Raw genomic sequence first — 14,892 nt, 5'->3', positions numbered from 1 at the left:
TTACCACCGCCCCATTTTATCACTTGAACCATTTTTTTTTTTAGAAATAAAATCGATCTGAGTGCCTCAGATGTGCCGATTAAAACCGCCAAACCTTCGGAGAATTTGTATTTCCCAAGCGATCAATTTGTGGAGTTTACGCATACGAGCGAAAGCGCCGACGCGGCTCAAACTACGATTCCCTTCGTCGATATCCAGGCGGTCACGAACTACCCCCAAGTGCCTTTGGCCGGGATCGGGTTGTATTATAAGGGTCAACCCGGTTATGGGGGATTTATCGCTCCCAAGATAATCACTTTCAATTATAATCGGTTTATGACCGTGAAGTTTAATCAGTGGAAGGTGGATGAGGATTTTGGGGTAGAAGTTAATTAGGGTCGTTGCTTGTATGTCAACGTTTCTTTTGGATTTTTTGACTCAAGATCTATTTTGTAAGCCATGAAGATTTTTTTTTTTTGATATTTATTGGTATTTGGGGGTATAACTCAAAAATCGCTTTAGGTAAATTTATTATTTTTTAACACCAATTTAGGGGATACTTTGGAGATTGATTTGGCGCAAACACTCGTTTCTTCTAGTTTTTTTTTAATAATGTCTTTATAATTTGGTGATGCTTAGAGGCACGTGATCAAATACCTAAAAGTACTTTCAACTGGAATACATTTCAAAAAACTTTCTAGGCATTCCAAACCTGCATATATTTTAAATAGGAAACTTGTATTTTTTGGAATAAAACCGCTTGCATGAAAAAATAATATTCCAACTGCCTGGAATAATTTTAAAAAATATTTCAAGGCACATTTAAAATACAGCGAAAGTGTACGTTCCAAAAAAATGTGCTTTAATCAAAATTATTATGAAAATATTTCGACTGCCTGGAATAAAAAAAAAAAACAAAATTGTTTCCATACATGACAACTTTCGTATTCTCTGGAAAAAAAACGAATGACGCCATGGATGTCTGTTTTCATGGAAGTACTTTCAAGTACCTGGAATGAATTTTTAAAAATATCCCAGGGATTCCAGACCACCAATCTTAAATAGGAAATTTATATATTTTTTCAGCATTACAACTGCCTTACTTATATATCAGGGTTTCACACAAATTGGGACTTTTTTTTCCGATTATTTTCACATATGAAAGTTCCTTGTGGCTCGAAGGATTTTTAATTCATGGTCAATTTTAAAAGTCAAGATTTTTAACTTCATTGGCATTTAAGGGCAAAACATAAAAAAACCACTCTAAGTAGATTAAAAATTTTTACATCAATTTAGGAGATTAATTTGGTACAAACAACTCATATGGGTGAAAAATTCCCTAAAATATAACGTATTTGGTTCGAGGTCTGTTTGACCCACATTTCCTCTAAGTATTGTTTTTATTTTTTCAGGCAAATATGAGGTATATTTGCCAATTATTCTCATATATGAACGTTTACCGTACCTCAAAGGGTTTTTAAGTTAAAACTCCTAAGACCAGAACAATTTATGTATGTTTTTCAAATATCCTTCGACATACTGGTATATAATTTAAAAACTACTTAAATCTTTATATAAAGGATACCACAAGAAATGTTTTAACTTGAAAAATTAGAATAATTTTTGTTTCACAACCATTGTCTTAGCAGTAAGAGGAATGTATCGTTTTGCTAATATATATCCACATAAAATTAGTCAATTTTGTCTCATTTTACTTAATATCAGAAGCATTTACTTACCTGAACTCTTAACGGGTGCATAATCAGCAGGGTGAGCATGGTATCATTGGACGGTAAGATTTCCTCAATCCTTATGCCCTGTTTGGCCACTCCTTGGCATAAAAACACCGCCAGGTAGCGGTGTAGAGGCAAGTGAAAAGATACCTGCATGCTGTCCTCCTATAATTATTAGAAAAAAATATGAATATATTCTTCAATTATTTAATTAAAGATCATTTTTATTGTCCATATTTGCCGCATGATGCTATAGTACGGAAAGAAAGTTCAACTACAAAATGCAATATGTACTACTAAAAAAAGTCAACTAGTGAATTGTCATTGAATAACGTGCAATTTACTGGTCCCACTCTACAGCAGCATGTATTTTCTATTCTGAGCTGATTTAGAAGGCATATAAGTGCATTACAAACTTCGGACGTGTCAAAAATGTATAGATCAGCGAATTATTTGGAGAGCTGAAACTGACCGACTGTTGCAAAACTTGCAAGTTGTAATTAACCAAAGATCTCTCCAGACCCTGCTTCAGACACTGTGAATCTGAATAGTACACCAATATCTTCCAACTATGATTTCTCCGGTTTAAAAACTAACGCAGGCCATAGTGACAAATAATCTTTTTTGCTTGAAATAAAAGGGGCAGTCTTGCCAAGGATAATCTTAGAAATTATGTGCAACGTACCCAAGTCTGTCATATAAAATCGTTATATAATGATGGGAGATTTTACTTCATCGGGGAGAACTTTAATGAATTAACAAAGCACTTTATAAACTCATAAATTTGACATGAAAACCGTCCTCCTTCTGGTCATAGATGGTCTATTAAGGACAAAGCTTTCTCCCGTTCCATTTTTAAATGTACCATCACCTCGCACTGTTTTAAAATATTGGAGTTTACACGTACTATATCCTACACAGCTTTCGGATGGTAATTTTGAGTTTTGAGGTAGTTATCATAGGCACCTGATTATGCTTTCTTTAGACTTTTATGGTTTGAATTGTGTTTTTAGGTCCTTAATTTATCTTACTCTTCCAGGCAGTTAAAGTTAGTTAAAAAGAGATAAAAATAGCCTCAATTGCCTGGAATTGTTATCATAATTTATCTCACTCTTCCAGGCAGTTGAATCTAAGTTAAAAAGAGATAAAAATAGCCTCAGTTGCCTGGAATTGTTATCATAATTTATCTCACTCTTCCAGGCAGTTGAATCTAAGTTAAAAAGAGATAAAAATAGCCTCAATTGCCTGGAATTGTTATCGCAATTTATCTGACTCTTCCAAACTGTTGAATCTAGTTAAAAAGAGACAAAAATAGCCTCAATTGCCTGGAATTGTTATCGCAATTTATCTGACTCTTCCAAACTGTTGAATCTAGTTAAAAACAGATAAAAATAGCCTCAATTGCCTGGAATTGTTATCATAATTTATCTCACTCTTCCAGGCTTAGAACATTGAAAGGCTAGAATTAGTAAACAACAACTTTGTTTGAGTCCAACATGTGCACAGGGGCAAGAGGGGTGTTTTGTTTACAAGCATATTTGCCGATTCTCTGTTGTCAAGTCGACGCAAATTTCCAACGGAGGAAATTTTTAGCTATATTTTAACAACCATTATAACGTTAATTTAACTTATTTGTGTTGTATTTTATAGGAAAATTTAAAATAAAAAGTATAAATACTACAATTAACCTATTTTAGCAATAAATATAATATCCTTAAGCAAAAAATAAACAAAATTATTAACATTCTTATCCCTAAAACTGCTTCTAAAAAATTTGAAGCGACAACACCGGAGCTTTAGCGCCTGAGTTATACGCGTAGTGTCATCTGTCAAACGGCTTTTTGTTTATTTTGGGGATTCGTGTATTTTCTTTAATTTTTAGTTTAAAAAGGAAAAAGGCCACATTTTAGTGTTTTTTTAAATTGCTAGGATGGCAAAAACTTGTGTCGTTTGTGCCGCATCATAATAAAAAGGTGATTCAAGCCGATCCTCTCACAAGTAAGTACCGATACTTTCATAACATCACATCATGGGGTTACCATCATCATAAACGTAGAATAGGGGATCTTATAGATATAAACCTAATAAAAACTTGAATGTGAAAGTGTGCGTAAAATACCAAAATATTTATATTTTTAAATCTAAATATTTTTTTGAACATATTCATCTATCAATAGGCTATAAAAAATATAAAACTAGAATTTTGTCCCTGGTTTTTTTACAGGATTTTATGTTTTTTTTGTTGTTTTGGCAGAAAGAAGGCATAATACCCATGTACCTATCTACATATAGTTATGTTTTTTTAATATAGACATTAGGTAGATAGATGAAATTACTAATTTTTATTGCCTTTAAAGAATTTTGAAATTTATTTAGATATTGATGTCTATGTATAAAGTTAATTTTGTCTTTCCCTAAAATTTGGTCGATAATTTTTTTTTGTTTTACCATATGGCAATTTACAATAATATATATAGTAATTGGCACCACATATTAATTTATTACTGTAATTTTTTTGCTTTTTGATTAAATATCAAATACTTATTATAGATTGCCTAATATACATAAGCCCAAAGGGAACAATGGATTTCATTATTGGAAATCAACACAATTAAAAAGAACATATTTGTTTATTCAGATCACATCCTTAGAAGTGATTTCTTATATAAGGAAGATAATATTATCAGGGCCAGACTTTATTAAAAAAATCAGCTCTACCTTAAAGGTATTTTTTTTTAAATATATGTTTCTAGTATAAAAAAATCGTCACAAAAAGTATTAGTGTTACTCATATAAGCTTTATTTATACCTAATACTTATTAAATTAGGTATGTGTGTAAAACTATTTTTTTACTAGGATTTCTGATGCACTGGTTAAAAACACAGCAGCCGATAATTCAGTTAATTTACCAAGTGATTTACCCTTCAAAGCTGCAGGGGTAGTTTTCCTGAAGAGTGCAAAAATTTCTTTAGATTCCAAAATGGTATATAGTACAAACAGTGAAGCTAATATACACAAGTATGGATAATTAAAATAGATTAATATTCTTGATACACCAAATTTTGTATAATTACAGATCTGATCATTCATCAACAATAACTGCATCTGAGATTAATTGTTACCGTCTAGGTTTAGATCAACAATTACTATTTTCTCATCCAAGCCGTTTTTGTTTAACTGCTACAAATTCCCTGACTCTGCCAAGGAAAAGGTAAAAATACACTCAAAATAGACTACTAGTTTTATGCCATGTATCATCCTATTCTATATATCTTATTTAAAAGTGATATAGTATTTTATTGTGTTATATTTGTTTAATTAAATGGATTTAATCAAATGTATGATATTACAAAGATTCTTTATAATAACATACATTTTATTGATTAATTGGATTATCATAATACATTTTTTAAATTTTTTCTTTTTAATTTTGGTAATGCTATATTTTTATGTATATTATTCCAGGGTAAAATCAAAATGATATCCTGAGGACCTAAGCACTGATGATTCCACCGTTTCAAAAGCTAAATCACTTGTCACCAAATTATGGAAAAAAAATAAAGAACAAAAAAATAAAATTCGAAGATTGCAACAAACAAATTTGCGGCAAAGAAATTGAATTAGATGTCTCAAGTCATTATTAAAATACTTAAGAAATAATAACAAGATTTTCGAAAAAGCCCAACATACTACATATTTTATTTAACTTGTAAAAGTACTTGTTTGTATATTAGTACTAATAAACTATCTAATCTAAGCTATTGTACATAGTCTTTATTCTTAGGTAAGCTTTGTTTTTTAGTATAAATTAATATGATATAATAATTGGTATTAGGTATTATATAGGTCACTGTTAAATGTCTGAAAACGATTGTACAGGCTAAATACTCATAATAAAAATCTTATAACCTATAAAGAACCTGCAACTCCTTCACAATTTAAACATCCTTTTAGTTTTAACTCTTTCCGCTAAAGCAATACTGTCCCTTTGAAAAAGTCAGCACCATAGAAGTATATATTATGTTATATAAAGTAAGTGATGTAAAACTGAGTTTTGTTCAATATAACAATAACAATGAAATGTTGCAAAATGTTAAAAATGTATGTCTTAAAACATGATTTATTAAGAAATCTATAATATTATATTAATTAAACATTTAATTTCCATAAAAATGCTGCCTTTTATTAGGACCTTCCTCTAACGAAGTCCGTTAAAAAAATACATAAATAGCTCATAAATGGTAATATTACTTATACTCAAACTCTATAATAATTAATAAAAATTTAACAGGTAAATATTTGTTGACGACGTCACTGGTAGAGAGTGCTTGTATCGGTGGCATAAACAATGGGATCGAGCGGCGTTGCGATGCCATTACCGTTTTCTCGTTTCTTCGTCCTTTATTTTCATTTATTTAACGTATATTGACTTCGATATAGAGTATCTTATCAAATTTATTTAAAAAAAATGCTTGATATTTTATTAAAGGAGAGCAATAGTATTGTTTTGAGCCTTCGGAAACTGAACATTTTTATGATATTATAAAGTGATTTTTGCCATTTCTCTATAAACATTTGGCATCATTGCATCAGAGATGTTGCAAGCAAACAAACCTGCCCATAGTTCCACGGCATGCTACTTCTAGCCTTTCAATGTTCTAAGGGTTAAACTTTAGGAATTACAAGACATATTTAAACTCTTTTAAATCGTGAGAGTATTAAACAGTCGACGCCTGAAGGTTGACCAAAAGACAGATTTTTTTTATTTAGAGCTATCCAAGTGATTAAAACACTTACGACAATTGGGCCTTTATAGTTGGTACTCTCGAGCCACTCGTACCACTCCTTGAGGCAGGCGCTCAAAACTCGTCTGGTCAACTGCGCCGTACCGGAATCGGTCAAATGTGTGACTAAAGCCCACATCGGATACGCGCTCGCCTCTAATTCCGCGCTGAAGGCCGCGTAGTAAGTGTTCGGCTCAAATTCGATGTGCTGGTTTAGTTCCCGCTGGTTCACGTTCATGCCTAGATAACAATGTCTTTAATTTATAAAATAATTGAGATTTAAAACGGTATAACAGTACCTTGGAACATCGACAGGAACGAGAACCACATCTCCAATAAAGAATCGTCGGCCATGAACTTTAATGCTACGGGCCTGTGGGACAGAACATTGTTCAGATCTGACACCAGAGGCCAGTAGCAGTGGTCCTTCATTACAGGCTTAGCGCAGTCCACCACCGAGTGGGTATTTTGTTCCGGATCTGGAATGAAATTTACCTTGATATTTATTACTTATTGACATTTATTAGCAATAGTGTTTCAAGAGTGTAATAAATAACAATGACACCGTCGAATAAACCATGACCTCTGTGTGTGCAAAAAGAATATAACTAAATACTCGTTCACGTACAGTGTTCTGGGGATTGCAAACAATGGCATGAAGTTATGAAGAAAATAAAAAAAATAATAGATTTGTGTACCATGTAACGCTAAAGCGAAAACTCAGGAGAAACATTTGAATACGAGATTAAAGAACTATTGAGTAATGAAAGAAGAAATTATTAAAATAAAAGAAATAGAATCAAGGCAAATTAAAGTGGAACTGGAGAAACCAATATTGTGTTGTTGGAGTTACATACGAGCTTACATAGGGAAGAAACAAGGTTTTAAAAATTTTATCAATAAATTGCGAGCTACCAGGCGATAAATAATTTACCGAGGACCTTACACTTAAAGAAAGCAGTTTATTTAAAATAGCAAAAAGACTTAAAGATAGGTCAAAAATTGAACTATTGTAATGGGACGCGGTTTTACTACTTCTTTAATAAGAATTAAGAGTGAAATAGACTTTGATAAACTTGATGATCAATAGATACAGATTTTTTTTGGGAAAATGGGTGTAAAATAAGATCCAACCAAAATTGCTCCATCTCGACAAATTTCTGACTCACAGAGACCTTTAATGCTTCAAATCAATCCCTAAAGCGAAACGAATCTTTACTTTATCATAAGAAGTTTTGAGTTATAGCCTAAAATAATAAAGCAGTATTCGAAAAATATTCATAATTTCACAAATTGCTTGTCCAAGACCTTGGCTCACAAAATCGACTCTAATTATTTAAGAATTGTTGGAGCTACAAAGGTCATTTATGTATGAAAATGATCGCCACGAACTGCTTTATGTTTTCGTGAAACCCCCATTGAAATGCCTGTAAGTGTTTCAAAATTATCCTTTAAGAAGTAAATATTTTGTTGAGAAAATTAATGCAAAATCACAGAGACCTTTTATACCTCAAATCAATCGATAAAGTGTCCACCTCACTGGCATAAAAGAATAATTAATTTATCTTTGGCAGTTTTTAAGTTATACCCAAAAGTGACAAGTATTAAAAAAAATATTTTTATTTCACAAATTACTCTGGGTCCTGGACCTTGGCTCACATAATTGCCTCTAACACAAGAATCCTTGGAGCTATAAGGGGCGTTTACATATGAAAATGATTAGCAAGAAACGCCCCAACTTTGTGTAAAGTTCCTATTAAAATGTCAGAATTTAATTTCCAAATTATGCTTAAGGAAGTAAATATTTTTTTGTATATTAGTTCTATCTCAGTCAATTTTTGACCCAAATCAATCCTTTAAATGTCCACTACATTGTAATAAAAGAAGTGCTTAAGCACTTGTTGAGTTTGAATTTATCATGGATCTGAATTCTATTTGTTAATATAACCTATTGTAACCATTTGGATGACCTTAGTTTATTAAATGATTTAAATTTAAATACTTATTTTATGCACATTAATATCCGTTGTATTAGGAAAAACTGTGATAATTTAATTGCTTTTCTTGATGCATCTCCTGTGAGTTTTGGAATATGAAACTTATATTGTGCATGACTTAGGTTCCTTTTGTCTTGATAGATAACAGATCAAATTAGATATATTACATAAAGTATTCAACATAACATTTCTTGTTTAACCCTAAGCACCTAGGTAACCTAATACCTGTGTGTGCTTTTATATTTAAAGATACATTTTCATATACATTGGAATACTACTATTCAATCTTAAATCTAGACAACACCCATATTATAAAAAATAATAATAAGTAAATAAATAGATATTGTTTAAAAAATGAAAATATTTACCATAAAACCGTTTTCCTAAATCAATTTAATATGCATGATTGGAACTTTTTTATATTTATAAAGATATATTAATTTTTTTTTGCTTTTTATTATTTTAATTTCCGTTGGCAACAAATTGTACAATTTGGGTACCAAGCAATTAAGAGCATTATTTCTGGTGAATTGTGAATGACTAGTAATTCTTTTAGATATTTCAGAGGTATGAGCAAATGAACATACATGCTGAATATACAGACGTTCTACATTTCTTATATTTTCATTATATAAAAGTTCAGTAAGATGCATTTTATTTTTTTTTTATCAATCAACCTTTCAAACATAATTTGACTATAATGACATATGTTACAATGAAAAAATGCAATGAGATAATTCAGGTAATAAATCTAAATTTATGAGATTGTTTTTACTGTGTGTGGTATTCAAGTCGGTATGATTGCTATTTATAATCGTAGATTGATAATTTTGGTTGGGTCCGATTTTACTTCAATTTTCCCCAAAAAAATAATTACTTCTTAAAAGATAATTTAAAGACTCTTACAGGCATTTGAAAGGGGGTTTTACAAAAAAAATTGGAGCATTTCGTGCCGATTATTTTCATATATGAGGGGCCCTTGTAGCTCCCAGAGTTCTTTAGTTAGAGTTGATTTTGTCAACCAAGGTCCTGGATCCAAAGCAATTTGCAAAAGTAAGATTTTTTCTAATAATCCTCAACATTTTGACGTACCTATAACGCGAAAACTGCTTAAGATAAATTAATGATTCTTTAATTTCAATATAGTAGACACCTTAAGGATTGACTTGAGGTATGAGAAGCCTCTGTGAGTCAAAAATTGACTGAGATAGGGCTTTTCGGTTAGGTCAAGTTTTACATGCATTTTCTCCAAAAAAATATTTATTTCCTAAAGGCCTATTTGGGAAATATTATAAGGCATTTAAAAGGGGATTTCACAAAAAAATTAGGATATTTCTTGCCAATCATTTTCATTTATACACGAGCCTTGTAGCTCCCAGAGTTCTTTAGTTAGAGTTGATTTTGTGACCCACGGTCATAGACCCAAGGGAATTTGCGAAATTATGAGTATTGCTTGTCATCTTAGCTTTAAAGGTTTGCCTTATGTCAAAAATTGACTAAGATAAAACAATTTTGGTCTAAATCCTAATATACACTCATTTTCCCGAAAAACAAAATTTTCCTTGTTTCAGCATAATTTGGAAACTCTTACAGGCATTTAAATGGAAACTTCACACAAAGTTGGGGCATTTCTTGCTAATCATTTTCATATATGAACGTCCCTTATAGCTCCAAGGATTCTTGAGTTAGAGTCAATTTTGGGCCCGAAGGTCCAGGACCCAGGGCAATGCGTGAAATCAAAAATAATTTTTTTGAACACTCCTTGACATTTTCGGGTATAACTCAAAAACTGCCCAAGATAAACTAACAATTCTTTTATGCCGATGTAGTGGATACTTTAAGGAATGATTTGAGATCCAAAAGGTCTCTGTAACCCAAAAATTAGTCGAGATCCAACAATTTTGCTGCAATGTCCTGCTTTCCATCAATTTTCTCAACAAATTATTTACTTCTTAAAGGATAATTTAGAAACTCTTACAGGCATTTAAATGCTAACTACATACAAAGCTAAGACATTTCTAGCTGATCATGTTCATATATAAACCCTTCTTGTACCATCAACAGTTTATGAGTAATAGTCTATTTCGTGATCAAAGGTCCCAGACCCACAACAATCAAATTTTTTTGAATACTCCTTGACATTTTCGGGCATAACTCAAAAACTGCTTAAGATAAACTAACAATTCTTTTATGCCGATGTAGTGGACACTTTAAGGAATGATTTGAGATCCAAAAGGTCTCTGTAACCCAAAAATTAGTCGAGATCGAACGATTTTGCTGCAGTGTCCCGCTTTCCATCAATTTTCCCAACAAACTATTTACTTCTTAAAGGATAATTTAGAAACTCTTACAGACATTTAAATGCTATTTACACACAAAGCTAGGATATTTCTGGCCGATCATTTTCATATATAAACCTGTCTTGTACCTTCAACAGTTTATGAGTAATAGTCTATTTTGTGATCAAAGGTCCTAGACCCACAACAATCAAATTTTTTTGAATACTCCTTAACATTTTCGGGTATAACTCAAAAACTGCCAAAGATAAACTAATTATTCTTTTATGCCGGTGTAGTGGACACTTTAAGGATTGATTTGAGATCCAAAAGGACTCCGTAACCCAAAAATTAGTCGAGATCGAACGATTTTGCTGCAGTGTCCTGCTTTCCATCAATTTTCCCAACAAACTATTTACTTCTTAAAGGATAATTTAGAAACTCTTACAGACATTTAAATGCTATTTACACACAAAGCTAGGATATTTCTGGCCGATCATTTTCATATATAAACCTGTCTTGTACCTTCAACAGTTTATGAGTAATAGTCTATTTTGTGATCAAAGGTCCTAGACCCACAACAATCAAATTTTTTTGAATACTCCTTAACATTTTCGGGTATAACTCAAAAACTGCCAAAGATAAATTAATTATTCTTTTATGCCGATGTAGTGGACACTTTAAGGATTGATTTGAGATCTAAAAGGTCTCTGTAACCCAAAAATTAGTCGAGATCGAACGATTTTGCTGCAGTGTCCTGCTTTCCATCAATTTTCCCAACAAACTATTTACTTCTTAAAGGATAATTTAGAAACTCTTACAGACATTTAAATGCTATTTACACACAAAGCTAGAATATTTCTGGCCGATCATTTTCATATATAAACCTGTCTTGTACCTTCAACAGTTTATGAGTAATAGTCTATTTTGTGATCAAAGGTCCTAGACCCACAACAATTTGTGAAATTAAGATTAATTTGTTTGAATACTCCTTGACATTTTCGGGTATAACTCAAAAACTGCCAAAGATAAATTAATTATTCTTTTATGCCGATGTAGTGGACACTTTAAGGATTGATTTGAGGTCCAAAAGAACTCTGTAACCCAAAAATTAGTCGAGATCCAACGGTTTTGCTGCAATGTCCTGCTTTTCATCAATTTTCTCAACAAATGATTTACTTCTTAAGGGATAATTCAGAAACTCTTATAGGCATTTAAAAGCTAGTTACACACAAAGCTAGGATATTTCTGGCCGATCATTTTCATATATAAAACTTTGTTGTACCTTCAAGAGTTTATGAGTAATAGTCGATTTTGTGATCAAAGGTCCCAGACCCACAACAATCTCATTTTTTTGAATACTCCTTGACATTTTCGGGTATAACTCAAAAACTGCCAAAGATAAACTAAAAATTCTTTTATGCCACTGTAGTGGACACTTTAAGGATTGATTCGAGATCCAAAAGGTCTCTGAGACCCAAAAATTAGTCGAGATCCAACGGTTTTGCTGCAATGTCCTGCTTTTCATCAATTTTCTCAACAAATGATTTACTTCTTAAAGGATAATTTAGAAACTCTTACAGGCATTTAAATGCTAGTTACACACAAAGCTAGGACATTTCCAGCCGATCATTTTCACATATGAACCTTTGGTGTATCTTCAAGAGTTTATGAGTAATAGTCGATTTTGTGATCAAAGGTCCCAGACCCACAACAATCTAATTTTTTTGAATACTCTTTGACATTTTCGGTTATAACTCAAAAACTGCCAAAGATAAATTAATTATTCTTTTATGCCGATGTAGTGGACACTTTAAGGAATGATTTGAGATCCAAAAGGTCTCTGTAACCCAAAAATTAGTCGAGATCCAACGATTTTGCTGCAATGTCCTGCTTTCCATCAATTTTCTCAACAAATTATTTACTTCTTAAAGGATAATTTAGAAACTCTTACAGGCATTTAAATGCTAGTTACACACAAAGCTAGGACATTTCCAGCCAATCATTTTCATATATAAACCTTTCTTGTACCTTCAACAGTTTATGAGTAATAGTCGATTTTGTGATCAAAGGTCCTAGACCAAAAACAATCTGATTTTTTTGAATACTCCTTGACATTTTCGGGTATAACTCAAAAACTACTTAAGATAAACTAACAATTCTTTTATGCCGATGTAGTGGACACTTTAAGGATTGATTTGAGATCCAAAAGGTCTCTGTAACCCAAAAATTAGTCGAGATCCAACGATTTTGCTGCAATGTCCTGCTTTTCATCAATTTTCTCAACAAACTGTTTACTTCTTAAAGGATAATTTAGAAACTCTTACAGGCATTTAAATGCTATTTACACACAAAGCTAGGATATTTCTTGCCGATCATTTTCATATATGAGCCATTGTTGTACCTTCAACAGTTTATGAGTAATAGTCGATTTTGTTATCAAAAGTCCCAGACCCACAACAATCTAATTTTTTTGAATACTCCTTGACATTTTCGGTTATAACTCAAAAACTGCCAAAGATAAATTAATTATTTTTTTATGCCACTGTAGTGGACACTTTAAGGATTGATTTGAGATCTAAAAGGTCTCTGTAACTTAAAAATTAGTCGAGATCCAACGGTTTTGCTGCAATGTCCTGCTTTTTATCAATTTTCTCAACAAATGATTTACTTCTTAAAGGATAATTTAGAAACTCTTACAGGCATTTAAATGCTAACTACATACAAAGCTAAGACATTTCTAGCCGATCATTTTCATATATAAACCTTTGTTGTACCTTCAACAGTTTATGAGTAATAGTCGATTTTGTGATCAAAGGTCCCAGACCCACAACAATCTAATTTTTTTGAATACTCCTTAACATTTTCGGGTATAACTCAAAAACTGCCAAAGATAAATTAATTATTCTTTTATGCCGATGTAGTGGACACTTTAAGGATTGATTTGAGATCTAAAAGGTCTCTGTAACCCAAAAATTAGTCGAGATCGAACGATTTTGCTGCAATGTCCTGCTTTCCATCAATTTTCTCAATAAAATATTTACTTCTTAAGGGATAATTTAGAAACTCTTACAGGTATTTAAATGCTATTTACACACAAAGCTAGGATATTTCTGGCCGATCATTTTCATATATAAACCTTTGTTGTACCATCAACAGTTTATGAGTAATAGTCTATTTTGTGATCAAAGGTCCCAGACCCACAACAATCAAATTTTTTTGAATACTCCTTAACATTTTCGGGTATAACTCAAAAACTGCCAAAGATAAATTAATTATTCTTTTATGCCGATGTAGTGGACACTTTAAGGATTGATTTGAGATCCAAAAGGACTCCGTAACCCAAAAATTAGTCGAGATCGAACGATTTTGCTGCAATGTCCTGCTTTCCATCAATTTTCTCAACAAACTATTTACTTCTTAAAGGATAATTTAGAAACTCTTACAGGCATTTAAATGCTATTTACACACAAAGCTAGGATATTTCTGGCCGATCATTTTCATATATAAACCTTTGTTGTACCATCAACAGTTTATGAGTAATAGTCTATTTTGTGATCAAAGGTCCCAGACCCACAACAATCAAATTTTTTTGAATACTCCTTAACATTTTCGGGTATAACTCAAAAACTGCCAAAGATAAATTAATTATTCTTTTATGCCGGTGTAGTGGACACTTTAAGGATTGATTTGAGATCTAAAAGGTCTCTGTAACCCAAAAATTAGTCGAGATCGAACGATTTTGCTGCAATGTCCTGCTTTCCATCAATTTTCTCAATAAAATATTTACTTCTTAAGGGATAATTTAGAAACTCTTACAGGTATTTAAATGCTATTTACACACAAAGCTAGGATATTTCTGGCCGATCATTTTCATATATAAACCTTTGTTGTACCTTCAAGAGTTTATGAGTAATAGTGGATTTTGTGATCAAAGGTCCTAGACCAACAACAGTTTGTGAAATTAAGACTAAATTTTTTGAATACTCCTTGACATTTTCGGGTATAATTCAAAAACTGCTTAAGATAAATTAATTATTCTTTTATGCCACTGTAGTGGACACTTTAAGGATTGATTCGAGATCCAAAAGGTCTCTGAGACCCAAAAATTAGTCGAGATCG

General features: G+C 31.8%; 2 protein-coding genes and 1 long non-coding RNA gene across 3 annotated transcripts in view; 2 read left to right on the top strand and 1 right to left on the bottom strand.

Annotated features, from left to right (window-relative positions):
* LOC126747077 (uncharacterized) overlaps positions 1-1,673 on the top strand; it is a 57,195-nt gene extending 55,522 nt beyond the window's left edge. Inside the window, exon 19 of the mRNA XM_050455572.1 lies at positions 45-1,673. Within this exon, the coding sequence (XP_050311529.1) occupies positions 45-375 (331 nt within the window). The 3' untranslated portion in view covers positions 376-1,673. The remainder of the gene's footprint in view (positions 1-44) is intronic.
* A 12-nt stretch (positions 1,674-1,685) lies between these two features.
* LOC126746821 (E3 ubiquitin-protein ligase Ubr3-like) overlaps positions 1,686-14,892 on the bottom strand; it is a 34,887-nt gene continuing 21,680 nt past the window's right edge. Inside the window, exons 6-8 of the mRNA XM_050455221.1 lie at positions 6,797-6,976; positions 6,511-6,737; positions 1,686-1,877 (exon numbers count right to left, since the gene is read on the bottom strand). Of these exons, the coding sequence (XP_050311178.1) occupies positions 1,701-1,877; positions 6,511-6,737; positions 6,797-6,976 (584 nt within the window). The 3' untranslated portion in view covers positions 1,686-1,700. The remainder of the gene's footprint in view (positions 1,878-6,510; positions 6,738-6,796; positions 6,977-14,892) is intronic.
* Positions 4,282-6,015, top strand: LOC126746825 (uncharacterized). Its single transcript, XR_007663994.1, has 3 exons — positions 4,282-4,731; positions 4,790-4,924; positions 5,179-6,015. It is a non-coding gene; the product is annotated as an uncharacterized LOC126746825 (long non-coding RNA).

Source organism: Anthonomus grandis, chromosome 18, assembly GCF_022605725.1.
Source record: "Anthonomus grandis grandis chromosome 18, icAntGran1.3, whole genome shotgun sequence".
In the NCBI taxonomy this organism is placed as follows: Eukaryota; Metazoa; Arthropoda; class Insecta; order Coleoptera; family Curculionidae; genus Anthonomus; species Anthonomus grandis.
Note: the sequence above shows the minus strand (reverse complement) of the source record. Positions and strands in the feature narration are given on the sequence as shown.